Here is a 15069-nt window from a genome sequence, read left to right as displayed (position 1 = left end):
CATCTTCCAGTACATCTCACCAGCCCAGTGTGGAACAGGCCAGAATATTGTATTGTGGAGGCCTTTCCGCCAGCAGTAGCGAGATGTTAACTACCTCTCCTGGTATGTAGGAGGTCGTGGGTTTGACCCTGACACCTCTATATTTGTAGTTTTAATGTTTTCTCTCTCTCCCTGTGGTCGTGTGGATTTTTCTCCGGGTCCTCTGATATTTCCCTCCACCTTTAATAACAAGCATTATTTCACTGCTATAAATGTCCACATGACAAGCCACTGCGATTGAGCTATCATTTGTGGCCAGGTCACTTCTGAAAATTGAGCTACATAGCTCAGTGTGCCTTATCTGGTAAAATAAAAATAAAGGTTTAGTTTACCTTTGATTTTTTTGATCGTGTTATAACCATGATGCTGAATTTGGAGCACTGGTGCAGCTGCGGGTTGCGAGTGCTTGTGTTTGTTGTGTTGCCTGTGCAGTTCTTCGTGTGCCTGCTGGTGGTGTTTGCTGCCGAGATTGCAGCTGGAATATGGGGCTTCCTGAGCAAGGAGCAGGTAAATAAAAATCGTGTTCTTTTCTCTTCTTTGACGCATAATACCTGGCGTTTGTCGGTACACGAGAGAGACACACAGAGGAATACATGGATATGCACACACAGGTTGACCCTTTCCCATCCTGAGATGTCTGCAAGTTGCTGGGTGGGGTCCTGTTCAACGCTGAATCTCGGAACGCGCAAGCAGTTTAGCAGTAATTTTATTTAGAGAGGCGTAGCACACCACTGTTTTTAAAGACATTGTACTCACCGCAGAGAACTGGAGCGACATGACCGCACTCTATGATAGCTAGCGCCAAACTGTGCCTCACGCCCTCCCGCACGGCCTTTTACTTCCCATTCCGTTCCATTGACGTACGTTTTTACGTACGTCATCGTAATGCAAAAGCGTTAATGACATCATTCAAACTGTTAAGAAAAGTAACGTGGGCTTAGGTTAGAGAACACACAGATAACATCATTCTTCCTACACCCTAAGAGATCGGGCACATTGCAGGTGATTTGGTCATTAACGCATAAACAAAAATATTCTTGCTAATAGCTCCCAATATTAGTAAATTATGAAACAATTTTTTTCATTTTACCAGGTAAGGACCACTGAGCTATATAGCTCAAAAAAGTGGCTTATCACGTTGAAATGTCTATCAGCCAAATAACTTAAATGCATGTTGATTCTAAATGTAGAGGGAAAAAACCGGAGGACCCGGAGAAAAATCCACGCGACCACAGAGAGAACATGCAAACTCCAAATATACAGCAGGCGTCATGGTCGGGATCGAACCCATGACCTCCTGCATACCAGATGAGGTAGTGAGCAGAGGTCGCAACCGGGTACCCGATACCCGTACACTACCCGATACCCGGCTACCCGGGTAGCCGTTTGCGACCCTGGTGCGGCCGGGTACAGGTACGGGTAGGCCGGGAGTCACTGGTGAGTAACCGTTTGTCACTCATTTCGGATAGGGTACAGGTAGGGAATGGCTACCCGTACCCGGCCGGATACGGGTACGGGTACCAATTTGCGACCCTGGTGCGGCCGGGTACGGGTAAGGAATCAAAACCCGTTTGCGACCTCTGGTAGTGAGTAACCATTGGCAGGATGCGTCGTTAAAGCCGATTGGTGGTCCGATGGTCAACAGTAGTGATGGAGTGGCAGCCAAGGAACGGAAGCCGTCTGAGAAGTCGTTTCCCAGGGACATGGAGCAATGGTATCAGCTCGTAAGCAGGCGCTAGGCGGACTAGTGTATCACTGGAACGTGAGAGATGGTGGAGGCTCGGGGAGGCCTTCATCCAGCAGTAGATTGACCATGGCTGATGATGACTATGGTGTGGTTTTGTCGGGTGATTTCCCTGCTGGCTCCTATCCCTTCACACATATTCCTAGGACTCCCCGCCCTCGAGTTATTTCCATCCGTGTGACATTGACTTCGAATGAGACCAGTGTACTGAGTGAGGGCAAGAGAATTGTGTGGGTTGTTGCTTCGGTGTATGATTGGAGCAGTGCTAATTATAGACAGAGCAGCCTCGGGGCTTTTGCAGAACCATTAGAAGACTTGATCAAAAATCTAGGTCATGTAATTGATTCTGTAAGATCCCGTTACACACAGTGAAACTCCTTTTTTTCTGTGTTCCTATTATCCGATACTCCTCGCATCTGCACCCCATAGTCCGATGTGCGTGACAATTTTTGCCATTCATCATCATCACCAACAATTGTCTACCCATTTCTGGATTAAGGGATGTCGCCATGCCGTCGTATTTCAGAACTGCAACCATTCGTCTCGCTCCTACATGCGAACTGACGCCATCGCTCCACCTTCCGAAGTGGTCGCATTCTCTCCTCTGTCTGCCATTGCATCGCGAGCCTCATCGATCAGCCATCATTCTTGTCAGGCAATGATGTGTCCTGCCCCAAGCCCAGCCTAAATGAAGATTCCGATGAACTTTCTTCTGCCATTACCCGTGTTTAAATGCGGCTCACGGGAGTTGAGCGGCAACTTCGTCCTGTTATCCGTATTTAAAACACGAATTGGAGGAGAATCTCTCGTGTTACTGCTGCCACTGATGGTGATTGTTATCATCATCAGTCATCGTTATTTGTTGCCGCTGCTGCTGCTGATGATGATCACTACCAAAGCTGTCACCACAAGCGCTACATTCATTCTATGCTATCAATGAATACATTTTTATTTTACGTGCCAATATCAGCCCTCAATAAAATAGGCATCAGTGCACATTACAACATAACGGGAACGGTACAGGGGGCATAGAGCAACAGGAATGTACGTGTGGCAAAAGAGAGTGGCTGAAGAGTTATTCATCCTTTTTTCCGCCTTCATCTGTGATTTCCAATGCTTGATAGAAGGAGCAATTTGCATGAGTAAACGCAGATAATATAATCCAGGACTAGCGCCACCATCACATCACCTCTGATAGGTCGTTTCACTGTTTATTGAAGTAATATGTAAACAACAAAAAACGTGCGTTGCATGGCTGAAGCCAATTTTCTCAAATTAATCGTTAAACATCAATGTCGGACCATTATGCCACAATGCACTCTCGCTGGGTTAACACATTTTACGTGGCATCGCCGCAAATGCATGCCGGGCTGATCGGCAGCTGAACGTTATTAAACCCCAAAGGTTTCGTTTAATGAGCTCGCCAATGCCCACCCTGCTAACCTCGCAGATCCCGCAAGACATGAAGAAGTTCTACACGGATTTGTACGACGAGTATCAAGAGAAAAAAACCGACTCCTCCAAGGCTGCCCTCATCACCTTCCACAAGACGGTACGTGTCCCTTTTTGCTATTTCAATAAACGCTGCATACACAAGCGCAGCCTCACGTTGGCAGGTTTTCTGTATTGCGTAAAATAAAATAACAACGACGACGTCTCAACTGCAGCGATACATCAACAAGCAAGCATGTGTGCGCGCCTTTCTTATGTTAAAACAAAATAACATTTTGGTACATCAGCCGATGAGAATTCTGCACTGTTTCCAGCCACGTTTGTTTGCACAGGTGAACTCTGGACCAATGTATTGACTTTCCTGAATGTTGTCAGCGTTCAAGGCCGATAGATGAGTGGTGCTGGGTTGTGTGATGTATGAAGGAAAAAAAAAGCCCTCCATGAAGACAGTTAAATCTGACGACTGCCAAATTGTGTGAATGTACGCAAATCAATAATGGGTTGGGTTAACAGACTATCTAAAATGAAAATGTGCAACCATTCACCAACTATTATTGTCTTAATTGTAGTAAAAAAAAACCCAAACACATTTGATCATCGATTATCTGGCGGCAACTTCCAACATTATCTGGCAGTCCCCGGTTTGATCCAAAGGCTGTAACCAGTCCGGCGATCGGCACCGACGTGCATGACAAAAAAAACAAAGTAACTACACTTGATTTCAGCATCAAATATTTTATACAGTACATTATACACTACATAAAACTGAAAGAATGAAAATACTACACGTTTTTAGATGTTCACGACTAATAACTGCAGCCGTACAAACGGAAACTATACAGTGCGATCCGGCGAGAAGTGCATCTAATTTGGCGTTCACCGGAGCACCGGGGTCTATAGGCAGCATCAGTCCGGCAATCGTCAAACACATCATGTTGTTCAAACAAGAGCGTAGTACGTACATCGGCCCGTGCAGAGTCTTCGAGATTGGAGTGGTAAGTACGGTGCAGTGAATACTCTTTTTACAGTAGGATATTTACTTGTGTCTATGCGTATGTATGTCGTTACAGCTCAGCTGCTGTGGCAAAATGGTTATCACCAGCCTGCTCAACTTCGACTACAAAGACATCTGTCCAACTCAAAAAGTTACGGATCCAACGGTGGTAAGACCTCGTTCCCATTTTACTAGAAATATTTTCTTTAATTAAATTTCATCAGCGATAAACAAATGTACGTGCAATGGCAGGGATTTTGAGGCAGTGTAACAGGGGAGGAGAGGGAACAATAGCTGCAAAACGAACATGAGGTGCACGGCAATGTCAGAGTCTTACGTGATGGGTGGCAGCTGCAAGAGGGGGCCTCAGGTGTTCTGATCAAGTCTTCACGCACTACTAATCACAGGAGCTCCAGTGTGCAGCCCACTTCATTCATTCGGTTGAACCAATTGTCAAAAACTGGATCGATGTTCTCGTAAGAATGATGCTGTTTAGACAGTCGATTGTATAATAATCTATCGTAAACTAATAATGGGCAAGAGCCTGTCAATTTGACTGCTGGATAAAGGCCTTCCCACGTTGCATTTGTCGTGGGGCTTGTGTGACCATAACTTTGAACTAAATTGTTTTGTATTTTACCAGGTGAGACCTACTGAGCTATATAGCTCTTTTTCCAGAAACGAACTGGCCACAAATCTCGATTTAAAGCTTTCGTGACTGCAGGGATTCATCTTCTTGGTTCTTTCGGTAAAGTCACGTAGAAGTGAAATAATAAAATGAACAGGTCTGTCTTTCCGACAGACCTGTTCTTCACCTGAGGATGGCTGCTTGCGTTGTGGCCGAAACGTCGTGAGAATTATTTCATGTTTTATTTTTATTATTATTTTATTATTTCCCTTATACGTGACTTTACCGAAAGAACCAAGAAGATGGCCACAAATTATAGCTCAACGTAGGGGCTTGTCATGTGGAAATGTCTAGCAACCAAATTTTCTAAACGCAGGTTTTTAAATGTGGAGGGGAAAACCAAAGGTACCCTGAGTAAAATCCAAGCGATCCCAGGAAGAGAGACCTACAAACCCCAAATATATAGGCATCAGGGTCGGGATCGAACCCACGACCACCTGCATACCAGGCAGGAAGTCGTGCTTGGGCAGGATACATCATTGCTGGTTAGTGGAGTGGAGTGGGGCTCAATAATGGGTCAGATATAATTTACTGCTGATGTTAGCCATAGACAGGAATCTAACTTGGGTGACTAGGGTTATTGTGTCGTGCACTGACTAGTGGAGGGAGGTTCTTCTGCCAGCAGTGGTGTAAGCAAGCAATTCCAGGGCTGCACCTTTACCTGTGGTGTTTGATGTAATTAGCTGTCATTTTGTAATGTTCAGGAACTCAGAATTATATTTTTTGGTAGATCCACCGCTTGAAAGTGACAGCGCGGGCTGGAAATCAATTTGCGCGTTGTTCTTCCAGGACTGCATAAGGCAGATTGATGAAATATTCACAAGCAAGGTCTACATCATCGCCTGCATTGGCATCGGTATCGGAGTGATCATGGTAAGCGATATCCCCCCCTTGTGCATTTCAATCGACCGTTTAAATGCCTCCGTTTACGAAACGCTGTTGTTGATCGCGCGTAATGTTACACCCACCCTCTCACAGATATTCGGCATGATCTTCAGCATGGCCCTCTGCTGTGCCGTGCGCAACAACCGGGATTACATCTGATGGGGTTCCACGTGCCTCCGTAAGAACCGGCTTCGTCTGTTCCCGGTGACCGCAACGTAACGGTTGAATTTTAACGCAGGGCGATCCAGTTACAGATGCTCAGATAAAATAATGAGGAATTTGTAAAAAAAAAATATATATATACATAGTTGGACACGTCCACTTTTATCCCACCGAATGCAATACATTCATAAAATCACAAATATCACGCTCTGCTCTTTAAGGAATGGAGCCATCACTTCTGAATACCTGTATTCAGTCGCCTGTTGAGGTTAAAGAGAGGTCATTAGAATTGAGTGAAGGCATCTAAAAGTGGATCGCCCTGTTTTGATCTTTAACTGGTTCCGACAGTGATATCACCACCATCTGCACACAGGGAGGGGACCGTGTACACAGGGAATATCAACATTGTACTGCTCTAAGCTTCCCAAGTAAAAATTAAGTATAATAACGACGAGAGACAGATGCACAAATACACTGAGAGTAAAGGTTGTGGAATCCATACGCTCCTCTTCTCGAGTCTGGCCTAGCAGTGGATGAACCCTGTAGGGGCCAAACAATTTATGAAAACAAATATTTGACCAGGTAATGGCCACTGAGATGTCTAGTAATTTTTCAGGAGCGACCTGGCCACAAACGATAGCTCACCCGAAGTGGCTTGTCACGTGGAAATTTATGACAGAAAAATAGTCTCAACGCGTGATTCTAGATTTGAAGCTTTCGTGACTGCAAGGATTCATACTCTTAGTTCTTTCGGTAAAGTCACGTAGGTAAAACAATGAAATTAAAATTAATAAAAATAAAATTATAAAATCACGACGTTTCGGAGGCAACACAAGTCTCCGTCATCAGGTGGGACCGTCAAGAACTAAGAGTATCAACGCGTTATGTCGATTCTAAAATGTGGAGGGGAAAAAAAACCGGACGACCCGGAGAAAAATCCACGTGGCCACGAGGAGAGAGAGAGAGCGCGGGGCAAACTTCAAATAGAGAACAGGCGTCGCCAGGGTTGGCCGCGACCCATGGGGGTGGGGGGGGTGGCGGTGTGGCAGTGCCATGGCTTCCTCCGCGTGATTCCGCCCCCACCAGGCGTGCTGGACCACTGGCCTATGTGCAGGCCCCCCAGGGGGAATCCGGAATGGTCCTCGCCCAGCAGTGAATAGACCATAGCTGATGAAAGTAGAAATATGAAGTTGAATACAAACAGCTTCAATTCAATTGGTTGTAGTAGTGTGGTGATGACGAACACGCATCGGTCTTTGCCCGATAAACGCCTCTGCCACGGTACAAAAAACGTGGACTTTTTATTGATTTATTTTGAAGATAGGGAATAATCAAAGCAAGCTGTGGACAATGCGCAGCGTTCACACGTACCGCGCCATGTACGTTACAGAGCAGAGGTCGCAACCGGGTACACGATACCCGTTCCCTACCTGATACCCGGCTACCTGTACCCGGGCGGGTACGGGTACCCGTTTGCGACCCTGGTGCGGCCGGGTACGGGTAGACCGTGAGTCACTGGTGAGTAACCGTTTGTCACTCATTTCCCAACGTCTTGTCTCTTCTCACAATTCAAGTTCCTAGAATCAACCCACCCGCGCCTGCAACATGGCTTCATCCCAGAGGTCGCAATCAGGTACCCGATACCCGTACCCTACCCGTACCCGGCTGGTTACGGGTAGGGTACGGGTACGGCCGGGTATGGGTACCCGTTTGTGACCCTGGTGCGGCCGGGTACGGGTAAGGAATCAAAACCCGTTTGCGACCTCTGTTAGAGAGGCTTATCGTCGCATGGACGCACAACTGTGGGGATGGCCTGGCAAGTCGCCCCTGGGAAAATTTGAAATCGTAACTCTCTGCCTCACTTTAAAAGCCCCGTCTACGTGGAGTAGCCTCATAAACGATTCAAAACGTTTACGTTACACGTTTGAAATGTAGATACGAGTCACCCCCCGATCGATGGAAACATTTATTTTGATCTACCTGTAAAATGCAACAAGACTCCCAAGGGCTTCGCCAGCCACCTACTGGCCAGAATCAATAATGACCGCCCGGGTATATGCATGTACTGTACAGTTGAAACTGATAGTTAATAGGGACCTCATTAACAAAACACACACAAAGATAAATACTTGGGGGAGTACCCATTTCTGTTGTGCCACATTGAGTAGTGGAGATGTTAAAGGGTAGATGCAATTGATGTTATTTTCAGCCCTCTTGGCAATCCACTGCTGGATGAAGGGCTTCCCGACACTGTATTGGTCATGGAGGTTGTTTGACCATACTTCACCATCCTAGTCAGTGGGGATAGGTGAAGAGGGTGACACCCAGGACGGTTTTGGATATTGCTCCATCGCCATTGATTTTAGCCATGGCCGGGAATTGAACTCGGATGGCCATGTTTGACAGCACAGTGTGCTAACCACGGTGCCACCACTCTCTCTCTCTCATCCATATATAGCGTATACTGTATAGAACGTATGCAGGCTGGGTAGTGGCTCGGTCGGTGGTGGGTTCAGTGAGCAGCTTGACATGCTACGTGTGACCGGCCTTCTGACTTGTTGGCAAACTGCTACAACCCCTTCGGTAAAGTCACGTAGAATGGAAATAATAAAAAAATAAAACATAATAAAATAATTATTTAATTGTTATTATGTTTTCTTTTTATTATTTTATTATTTCCGTGACTTTACCGAAAGAACCAAGAAGATGAATCCCTGCAGTCACGAAAGCTTCAAATCGAAAAATGAAACTGCTACAATGCGCACTTGAGTGGGAGTTCATTAAAGTCAGTGCCAGGAGGTGGCTGGGTGACTCAGTGGTCAGAGCGTTGAGCTGCCAACCGCTGAGAACCTGAGTTCGAATCCAGACAGCCGCCAGTGGCTGACACGGCGTTGTCGAGTGTAGAGATTTATGGTCCCCAGCACGTTCGTCAAAAAAAACGAAATCCCCACCGCGTTAAATTTTGGCTCTGCTCTTAATTAAATGGAGAATTAAGGATATTATTAATATTAATTTGACTGTCATGCGGCAAAACATGACTCTTTATGGCATGGTGGCTGCGAAAGTTACTTACACCTGCTCAAGAGATGTCCGAGGTCGATCTGTGGATACCTCCTTCCCAGGAGCACTCCCTCACACGCACCTACAATTAGCGCGGTTGGCTACGTTCCGTGCGAAAGAAGTTCAACGTACATACTCCTTTCACTTGACACCGATGGCTCAACCAGTATAAAGTTTAGGGAATACATCACTAAACATGCAATAAGTGGTATGTTTAACCAAGCTCCTCAATAACCTATTTAAATGTGTTTTCTGTTCACAGGTTGCACCAGGACTCATTGCAGCTTACTAAAACATTTACATTGGAATTCTTAAAATCAGCCTATAGACATATACAGTTATACGCCTGCTCATAGACGTGCATGACATTGGCTTGTTACTTTGTATTGTGTGCTAAAATAGAAGTGTTATTCATTAGGCAAACACATAATAATGATCGTAATATTTTTTTAATGCTGTATTAACATTGTTTTTTTTAGAAACACGTACGCTGTAAAAGTCAAACGCTCTCAAAGTGAAGGATACACGTGGACATTTTAGATGTAGAGTGAGTCCAAATTTTACTTTTCGCGGGACCGTATCCATGTTCGTGCTATATGATTTCATCACCGGTGATTGCGTCTGCATCAAAGTGCTTCTGAAATTAAACTGTTGCTGTGCCTTTCTTAAACACACACACATATAAAAAAGAACACACCCTTCAGTGTATCCCACATCACATGCACTGCTTAATGGTCAGTTATATTGTGTACAAGGACTGTTTGTATTTACTACTTAGCTACTTATAATAAAGTCCATTAAAACAGCTACGTGTATCGATTTGTGTTCGTTTCATACTGATACTAGCTGTACTACCCGGCTTCGCCCGAGACTTGGATCCACCACGTCCGGCCGCCTTTGTCTCCCCAATGGCGATGTTCACACACCACAGCAGTTACTCGTTTGAGGCTGAGTCGACCTAGGGGAGGTTCAAATAATCGTCACCGGTGGTGGTGGTGGCCGTGAGCGGGAATCGAACTCGGATCTCCAGGTTCGTAGCGCACCGCGCTAACCACTACACTACAATGTGTTACGCTTCCACATGCGTGGGTCACGTGACAGATTTGACGTCACAGCTCGCTGTGCAAAAACTATATGTATGCATTATTGAGCTCCCCCCCCCAAAAAAAAGTTTATTTTTTATAATGTTTGCATGGTGTACAGTCTGGAAAGTACCCACATGGCAAGTTTCCAGTTTGTTGCATGTCGGGAAGTACGCTAAACATTTTGAACAGACACACATATTCACAACTTTGCCTTTTATATATATGGAGATTATTATGCCGTCAACAGCATCTATCAGCCATTGTCTATCCACTGCCGGATGGAGGCCTCTCCCCTATGCCTTCGCTATCCCTCAGTCCTATGATGCCACAATTCGACCAAACACTCAACCGGCCAGGCAATATTGACACCATGGCCGCAAGGGCACGTCAGAAACAGGGTATCTCGGGGAGAAGTGGCTACCACCACCTCTGTTCTCCCCAAAAAGCCTCTCCACCATGTGTACGTGTGTATGTTGAACTTCTTTCGCACCGTACCGAGCCGCCCGTGCTAATCGGAGGTGCGTCGGAAGGACAACAAACTAAACACAAAAAGCCGTTCTAAAGAAATGAAGCCAGTGCGGGGCCTGTAATATACGTTATAAAGGGGCCCTAAATAAATAAACACACGTAAATATTTAACACAATTTTTTTACTTGCATAGTAAATTAATTGTATTTTTTATTTTCTATACCGCCAGATAATACGACAACACGTTCCTTCGGAGTGGGCAGGTAGGAACTTGGTAGGACAGCGCATTCGTGCACGACAGACAGACAAATAATCCCTGGTGGGCAGTGTGGAACCTGTTGTTCCTACCTGTATGTATAAAAGATAACTTGACTTTAGGTAGCCAGGCAGACAGCCCCCTGAACTATCGCCCCCCCCCCTCCCTTAGGCCCCTCCCCCCTTAGGCCCCTCCCCTGACCCCGTTTCCCTTAGGCCCCTCCCCTGACCACCCCCCCATATCCTCAGGCCCCTCCCCTGACCCCCCTTCCCTTAGGCCCCTCCCCTGACCCCCCTTCTGTTAGGCCCCTCCCCTGAGCACCCCCCCCCCATATCCTTAGGCCCCTCCCCTGACCCCCCCTCCCTCAGGCCCCTCCGCTGACCCCCCCCTCAGGCCCCTCCCCTGAACCCCCCCCCCCCTCAGGCCCCTCTGCTGACTCCCCCCTTCCTTAGGCCCCTCCCCTAACCCTCCTCCCTTAGGCACCTCCCCTCTCCGTACCCGGCAGTAGGTCTCCACCAATCAAAGAGCTGTTTGTAAGGTCTCCACCAATTAAAGAGCTGTGTGTATTATATATTTATTTATGCACGACAGATAGTCAGACAGACAGCTAAATAATCCCTGGTGGGCAGTGTGGAACATTGTTCCTCCCTGTAAATTGCTAACCTTAAACACCCAGTCGTTCATAAAAGTTGAAGGTGGTATAGTACTATAGTAATAAAGCAAGTGCAGAATAACTGAAACGGAATTGATAGCTTGAATGCATTTAGCGCGGGGCCCTTCAAAGTGCGGGGATGGTAGCTACTTATGTGGCTACTTTTGCTACTCGGATAATCCGTCACTGGACGCCGCTTTTTGATCGTCGCTGGGTCAGAATTGTGCAACTCCCGAGCGAAGGTCTTCGTGGACTGCGTCGGTTCAAGAAGGATCCGTACCATCACCACCACCATCTCGGGGCAACTAGGGATGGGCATTCATTGCAAGTCCATCAGTGATGCCCCAACATCCGAAAGAATGAAATATATACTACTGCTGTTCGAGGTGTCTCCGCCTCATATTCTGTCACCGGTTGTCGTTGGCCATCGTCTCTTCCAGCCACGAAGCGGGTGCCACAGTCCGCCTGCATTTTTTCTCGCTCAATATGATCTGGCGTGTGTATGTATGTTGAACCTCTTTCGCGCCGTACCTAGCCAACCGTAATAATCGGAGGCGCGGCAGTTTCCTGGCCCCCTTGAGTTGCTTTTTGTTTCTTGGCGAAATTCCGAGCATTCGATGCTTCCTTGCTTCTTTGAGCTCGTTTCAGCTTTTTTTTACATTTACTTGGTCAGCGTTCATGTTTCTCTGTTGTTTAAATGATCACAGTTGGGAATATATGCACCGATTGAGAGTCCTATTAAAACACCTCTGCGTGCTGCTTTTCATGAGCAAGCAGCATTTTTTTTTTGTTCCAACGCCTCTTAATAGCGCACATCCAGTGAAATAAACTTGCATGCATCTAATAATGAGTATGATCATCACAGTCCGTGTGTACGTGTGGGATTGCAAGCTTGTCCTCAATATGCAAATGTTAGCACCGGTTTGCCATGTGTTGACCACTTTGCACATCACTCAATCAAATCATCGGTCTCCACTATCGATTGCTATGCACATCCTTCCTCGTAAAGATTGGCTATCCTACGTGATATTGACCCCTTAACTCGGTTTCGAGAGGCAGCTACCGTTGTTGTGCAGAGCCCTAAAATCCACGCAATATCGCTGTGAATATTGCTCTTTGAGAGGCGCCCCAACTCAATGTTCGGCAATGTGTTGAAATGGGCAGTACCTGTCCAAGAGACAAAGATACCCCTCGTATACAGAGCCGGGTTAAGCTAGTGCTGGGCCTGTAGCATATGTTATAAAACACAAATATTAAAACACGTAAATGTTTTACTTGCATAGTGAATTATTTTTTAATGTTTTATTTTTATTCTTTTATTATTTCCATTCTACGTGATGACTTTACCGAAAGAACCAAGACGATGAATCCCTGCAGTCACGAAAGCTTTAAATCGAAATTTACACCGTGATACTCAAATAGATCACTGGATAAAATCACAGCGCACGCTGCTTTAAACATGGGTCAATCAAGCAATTCACACTGACGGAAGATCGTAATTGCGTCAATGAATGGCGATGGAAGATAATAATAATAATTTCACTTTCCTAGGAAATCAAAATTCTTTCAGGAATGTCCGGCATCGGGATGTTTGACCAATTCCATTGCACGTACGTTGAACTTCTTTTGCACCGTACGTAGCCAACCGTGCTAATCGGAGGTGTTTGTCTTCGTGTGGGAGAAAACTGGAATACCTGGAGAAAACCCACACACGTGCGGAGACTAACACAGGTCCAGACCGACCGATACAATAATCAACTCACTGTAATACGATAACACATTACAACATTACAATACATTCCGGAAGGGCTTTGTCATCCGATACCCCATGCTCTGAGCATAGCCCAGTCCATACGGCTCATCTCGTTATATTTTCGCTCTTTAGAAAAATAAAAAACGAGCTAAAACTGGAATCCACGATGACAACCCCTACCAGTGACACTGCTGGGACACGAGCCACCTCGCCAGCCACACCGTGGCGTGTCGCACATCGTATCCCCACCGACAAATACTTCTTGGCCGTGTGGAAATCACATCCGATCAAGAGTGGCGTGTGAGTAAATGAGCATTTCTCTCTCTCTCGGTGATGATGATTCGATGGAGAGAGAGACAGAGAGAGATTCGTTCGGGGCAACAGCAATGCGCTCGCGAAAGCCCCACGTGTGAAACTGGTCGCGTTTCTGCCTCTCGGGGCGCGATCAACATATGGTGGCTGTGGCGTTTAAGAGCGCCATCTGTTGAGATGTTAAGGGAAGCTTATATGCAGGTGAGTCCATAATAAAGAGGGGGGGGGGGGGTGTTATTTTGGGTTTGATCGCGTAAATATAAATGCGTCGTTAAAACTCGCCACCACCCGACACGGCCAACTAGTAAGGTCTGTCACGTAAACAAAACGTGCCAATTCGTCACTCGTGCAGCACACCGGTGTGTTGGAGAGTAAATTCACGACAATTACTATTCGAGTAAGGGGCCGTCCATAAATGACGTCACGCGGTTTTTGACGATTTTGGACGCCACCCCCCCTTGTCACACGGCGTCACAAAAGGTCAGACCCCCCCCTCAAATATGATGTCACGATTCGAACCACACCGTAACAACATCGATTATAAGCGATCAATCAAAGCAGTTTGAGCGAAACGTCCAATGTATGTTGATGTCAGATTTTAGTCAAGAACATTCTTAAAGAAACCGGCTAAAAGCATTATCGGTCGGCATTTGATAAATGCATTGGCCACGTATAAATAATATGTGTGGGCTGGTGGAGGGCAAATGATAAGTATGTTCCCTTAAAAGACAACAACAACAAAAATACGGATAATATTTCAATGCCTGCTTAATAAAATGTTAAAGTTACGTACGCGTTTGCGACTCTTAACCAGTCAGTCACGTTGCCACGAGAGGGCGCGCTCATTCCATTGATGGTGGAACATGCAAGGGAACTACAACTCAATGCAATAACTATTTAAAAAATTAAAATCCAGGTAAGGCCCACTAAGCTTGATAACTATTTTTCAGAAGCGACCTTGCCACAAATGATAGCTCAACGAAGTGACTTATCATCATGTGAGAATGTATAGCAGCCAACTCCTCTAAACGCATGTTGATTCAAATGTGGAAGGAAAAAGCGAGGCCCCGGAGATGATCACTGGGAAAACATGCAAACTTAAAAATATATATTCTTAGGGTTTTTTCGGTAAAGTCACGTAGGTAAAAAAAATTTAATTAATAAAAGTAAAATAAAAATAAAATAAAAATCACGACGTTTCGGAGACAACACAAGCTTCCGTCTTCAGGTGGAACCGTCACAGCACGATAGCTGTAACCGAAACGTGATTTTTTATTTTATTTTTATTTTTTATTTTACTTTTAATTTTTTAAACTACGTGACTTTACCGAAATAACATAAGAATATGAATCCTTGCAGTCACGAAAGCTTCAAATCTAGAATTAAAATATAGAATTAAAATATATAAGCATCAGGGTAGGAATCGAACCCACGACCTCCTGCATGCCAGACGTGGGAGTTAACATCTCGCCACTGCGGCACCCCAATAAGAGAGAGGCAATCGTTCAACCACGCGAAA

General features: G+C 45.7%; 1 protein-coding gene across 2 annotated transcripts in view; it reads left to right on the top strand.

The window, feature by feature from the left end:
• Positions 1 to 9830, top strand: part of LOC144723028 (CD9 antigen-like) — a 36373-nt gene extending 26543 nt beyond the window's left edge. Inside the window, exons 4-9 of one of the 2 annotated variants that reach the window (XM_078601551.1) lie at positions 472 to 546; positions 3234 to 3335; positions 4306 to 4398; positions 5707 to 5790; positions 5896 to 5980; positions 9287 to 9830. In XM_078601551.1, coding sequence (XP_078457677.1) covers positions 472 to 546; positions 3234 to 3335; positions 4306 to 4398; positions 5707 to 5790; positions 5896 to 5961 — 420 coding nt within the window. In that variant the 3' untranslated portion in view covers positions 5962 to 5980; positions 9287 to 9830. Of the gene's footprint in view, positions 1 to 471; positions 547 to 3233; positions 3336 to 4305; positions 4399 to 5706; positions 5791 to 5895; positions 6007 to 9286 lie in introns of both variants that reach the window. The other variant, XM_078601552.1, reaches the window with a different exon arrangement.
• The last annotated feature ends 5239 nt before the right edge of the window (positions 9831 to 15069 follow it).

The sequence above is a fragment of the Lampetra planeri genome, chromosome 16 (assembly GCF_965212315.1).
Source record: "Lampetra planeri chromosome 16, kcLamPlan1.2.h2, whole genome shotgun sequence".
Lineage (NCBI taxonomy): Eukaryota > Metazoa > Chordata > Hyperoartia > Petromyzontiformes > Petromyzontidae > Lampetra > Lampetra planeri.
This window is presented reverse-complemented; position numbering and strand designations above follow the sequence as displayed.